Raw genomic sequence first — 4,777 nt, 5'->3', positions numbered from 1 at the left:
TGAAGAAACAATCCAGAAAGTCACTTTCCCATAGTCCTAAATAGCACAGCTGGCCTTTGACCCCAGGTTCTCTGACTTCAAACACTGTGTTCTTTCCACTGCATCTTAACACTGGGAAATCTGAGCAGGCAATACCTCCTTGTTCACTCACCTTTTAATCCTTCAGAGTCATAGCACATGTGAATTATGATTCTCCCTAGAATTACCAGTTTTCCCACATGCAAAAACATTTCCTTGTCCCAACCCAAGCCTCTTTTGCCTTTCTTCCACTACTTTTCTGACTATAAACATATGAGTCCAAACTCCATTTTCACTAAATGGCAGTAAATAAAAAACATGAGAAACTCAAACAAAAATCATACTTCAGGCAAGGAATTGAAACTTGAATTTGTAATTGATCTGACCTTTTGTTAATTTACTTAGTAGCAACAGCAGATGCAGTGACAGAGGTTAGAGGTTGGGCAGAGGGACTATTTTAAAAATTAAAATCACTTTATCCAAGCAAAATAGAGAAAAATCTTCCACTCTGCCCCCTTTCAAAACTGGTTTCTATCCAGGTTCAACAGCAAGATAAATGAAATCTGAAGATAAAGCGTGTCCATCTAAAGAGGGTAAAAGAGAATCACAATAATCTCATACCATCCTTTAAATTATAGTCTGGGAGCTAAAACCCAACACTAATGCTTCAAGACAACCATGGCCTCCACACAACCACCAGTACTGACCCAAGTAATGGTATCCATTTAAGCATTTTGCTTTAGACTGGGAAATGACTGGACAATATTGAGTGTAACAGTAAGTGGCCAAAAAGGAAAAAACAACCCCTTCTCAAAGAAAGATAGGCAGAAAAGGAGGGGGGCTGAGGGGGATTCGGAACTGGTCACACCCTTGGTGCTCATTTTTGAAGGGCAGTTCGGTCATTCTGAAACACTCATTGGAAATGACTCTCATTGCTTCAAACTGATGAGTTTGGGAAGAGTGGCTCTCCTGGAATTTGTGGATTTTGTTAGAATTTTGTAACTTTGGTACAAGCCAAAAAAAAAAAATGCGTGAAATTGTACATATTCAGATTGGCCAGTGTGGGAACCAGATCGGATCCAAGGTAAGCTGAATTTGATTATGAATACTGTGTTTCTATGATTCATGAACAGTATCCAAAGATCATGAGCCTAGCACTAGTGCACAATATTTATTGATTGGGCCAGTTAGGAATATATCTAGTATTTGAAACAAAGGTAAAAAATTACCACAAATGTAAGAGATGGTAAAAAAAATTGACAATTAGACTAACATAATTTGTGGTTAAATTTGTATAATATGCACATACATGACATAATACAATTTACATAAAACCTATTATATTTATGCCTTATATATAGCATGGTATTTTTCATCACATTTGAAGAAAAGTAATTTATTTCAAAATTAGTTTTTGAAAGTTGGTGGAGAAAGTATACCAAACTGAAATACAAGTTTTGCTGAACAATATCTGCATTATTGTTTTACTGTAGTAGATCTTGGAAGGCAATTTTCATTCATTTTTCTTCAAATAAATTTTACCAAAATCTTTCCTATTTAGTTTACTAATATTTAGCAACCAGAAACAGGCTCAAGGTGTCAAATGTTAAAATTTTAAGATGGCTGATTCAGATGAGTACCAGCTGATAATTTATTTTTGTTTTTACTTAAGTGATTTAAGCATGGCATGTTTTAATGTTTGCTTTATTTCTGTGGCCTTTCAAGGCACTTTAGAAAAGGAACAAAGACTATTTCTGCTAATAAAAGTCAGAATTATAGGGCAGAGTCATAGGGCATTTAAAACTAAAATACAGACACAGGAGGGTGGGGCTGCCTTAAAGTCACAGATCTGAGGTTCAAAGATAAGAGGACAGAGGACCACAAATGAATGGAAGCTCTAGATATGGCCTTGTTTCTTTTTCTAGAGCAGCAGTGTGGTCTAGTGGTCTGTGCATTAAAGAATGGTTATTATTTTGAGTCTATAAAAAATGTAAATGCATGTTTATTTTGTGTTACTTATATAATCCATATTCCTTTTTAACCTTCTCTAAGGAACAGTACTATAACTTATATATTATAACACCTATAAATAAAAGGTGGGAGGCACTGGGCTAGATGATCTTTAAGCTCCCTTTGAGCCTTAATATAAGCGAGCAAGGGTTTCAAAATGTAAAGATCAGGAAAGAAGGCTATTTCAGGAACGGGGAAAAGCCTATGCAAAGGCAAAGAGGATGGATGCTGTATGCTGGGAACTGCAAGTAGGCCAACTGAATGAAACTGGAGTGCAAGGGGCTGGGCGAGAGGGTAGGATGTGAAATAGTCTGGAGTCATGAGTCCATCTATCCTCTTTCTTCTTTCAGTTCTGGGAAGTGATTGGGGATGAACATGGGATTGATGCCACTGGGAGCTACCATGGAGACTCAGCTCTGCAGCTTGAGAGAATCAATGTTTACTACAATGAAGCCTATGGTATATTACTAGCATGCATTTCCACTAAACTCCTTCCAGGAGTCAGGCAAAGGCAGGCAAGGGAAAAAGCAAATGCCTTGTAGATGTAAAAACACAGAGGTTGCCTAAGCGACAGGTCAATCAATTGACAAGCACTTACTGAGTGCCAACAATGGCTAGGCAGGCAGGTAGATTTTCAAAACAATCAACAAACCAAACCCCAAACCCAGAGACTCTGAAAGAAGTTTCTGAAACTACTTTACATACAGTAGGCACTTAATAAATGTTTGTTGAATTGGGTACAAAGTCCAAAAGTATGCTTAAGGTATTTAAGCGTTGTCACTTTTTATGAATTGGTTTACTTAGAAAATTTTGCACGGAAAGGTAATCATATCCCCTGAATTGCAAACACTAGAGAATGGAAGATGAAATCATTAGAAGATGATAACTTTTGGTAGAGAGGCAGTGTGGCATGTAAAAGAGACTACTGGATTTGGAGTCCAAATGTGTTTACCTGAATTAAAATGGCTCTTCTGATGCTTACTTTACCAGCTATAGGGTCACTAGTCTTCTCTGATTTTTAAGCAACTAAGACGAGACTTATCTACTAAGCTATTTGGTCTGGTTGGGATCTGCCTTGATGAGGGAGTTCCCACACTGATGAAATGACATATAATTTTAGAGATATTAAGCAATTTTGTACTATAGAAAAGAAGAAGAGGGATGCTTCTAAAGTTTCTTCCTATACTCTTCTGGAGTTCTATGATCCCAGTAGACTATAAGCAGCATGAAGGCTTTTTCGTTTGTTTGTTCCCCCCACCCCCACCCCTACCCCACACTTTAGTATCCTCAGTCCTTAGCATCATTCATGGCACAAAGCAGGGGCTTAATAAATGCTTGTTGATTGGTTATCTACATAAACATCCAATGGATCTATGCTAACAAAAACCAATAACCTTCAGAAATGTTTTTCTATTTCCAAACCAGCTAAAAAGTACGTGCCCCGAGCTGTCTTAGTGGATCTGGAACCTGGTACCATGGATAGCATCCGGTCTAGCCGATTAGGAACCCTCTTTCAACCGGACAGTTTTGTTCATGGTAGGTGTGGCCAAAGCATTGACTAGAATAAATGCAAATGTCCCACAAATGCATAATAATAATGCCATCTTCTCTTCACTAGACTTTTCTTTTCCCTACCCTGGGTGTAGTAATCCTGAAGACTTCTCTTGCTACAGGTAATTCAGGAGCTGGCAACAACTGGGCAAAGGGCCATTACACGGAGGGAGCTGAATTAATCGAACACGTGATGGACGTGGTCAGGAATGAGAGCGAGAGCTGTGACTGCCTCCAGGGTTTCCAGATAGTCCATTCACTGGGGGGAGGGACTGGATCCGGTATGGGTACTCTCCTTATGAATAAGATCAGAGAAGAATATCCAGACCGGATTATGAATTCCTTTAGCATAATGCCTTCCCCTAAAGTGTCTGACACAGTCGTAGAGCCCTATAATGCTGTGCTTTCCATCCACCAGCTCATTGAGAACACCGATGCATGCTTCTGTATCGATAATGAAGCCCTCTATGATATATGCTTCAGAACCTTAAAGTTGACAACTCCCACCTACGGTGATCTCAACCACTTGGTGTCCTTGACAATGAGTGGGATCACCACCTCCCTCCGCTTTCCTGGTCAACTTAATGCTGACCTGAGAAAATTGGCGGTGAACATGGTTCCTTTCCCCCGGCTCCACTTTTTTATGCCTGGCTTTGCCCCACTGACAGCCCGTGGCAGTCAGCAGTACAGAGCTCTCTCAGTCTCTGAGCTCACCCAGCAGATGTTTGATGCCCGCAACATGATGGCTGCCTGTGACCCTCGCCATGGCCGTTACTTAACCGTAGCCTGTATTTTTCGAGGCAAGATGTCCACCAAGGAAGTGGATGAGCAGTTGCTCATGGTACAGACCAGAAATAGTGGTTATTTTGTGGAGTGGATTCCCAACAATGTCAAAGTCGCTGTGTGTGACATCCCACCACGCGGGCTGAACATGGCCGCCACCTTTATAGGGAATAACACCGCAATTCAGGAGCTATTTATCAGGGTTTCTGAGCAGTTCTCAGCTATGTTCAAAAGGAAGGCCTTTGTCCACTGGTACACTGGTGAAGGGATGGACATAAGTGAATTTGGAGAAGCAGAAGGTAACATCCATGACTTGGTATCAGAGTATCAACAATACCAAGATGCCAGAGCAATCCTGGAGAAGCATGAGGAGGCAGAGGAAGTTGAGATAGAACCAGAAGAAAAAGAACAGTAA

General features: G+C 40.3%; 1 protein-coding gene across 1 annotated transcript; it reads left to right on the top strand.

The window, feature by feature from the left end:
* The first annotated feature begins 1,039 nt into the window (after window positions 1–1,039).
* Window positions 1,040–4,777, top strand: TUBB1 (tubulin beta 1 class VI). Its single transcript, XM_036749670.1, has 4 exons — window positions 1,040–1,102; window positions 2,379–2,487; window positions 3,454–3,564; window positions 3,702–4,777. Exons 1-4 carry the CDS (start codon window positions 1,046–1,048, stop codon window positions 4,775–4,777), a joined length of 1,353 nt encoding a protein of 450 aa, XP_036605565.1. The 5' UTR covers window positions 1,040–1,045.

The sequence above is a fragment of the Trichosurus vulpecula genome, chromosome 3 (genome assembly GCF_011100635.1).
Source record: "Trichosurus vulpecula isolate mTriVul1 chromosome 3, mTriVul1.pri, whole genome shotgun sequence".
Taxonomy (NCBI): domain Eukaryota; kingdom Metazoa; phylum Chordata; class Mammalia; order Diprotodontia; family Phalangeridae; genus Trichosurus; species Trichosurus vulpecula.
The sequence above is the reverse complement of the archived record's forward strand: the minus strand, read 5'-3'. Positions and strand labels throughout refer to the sequence as shown.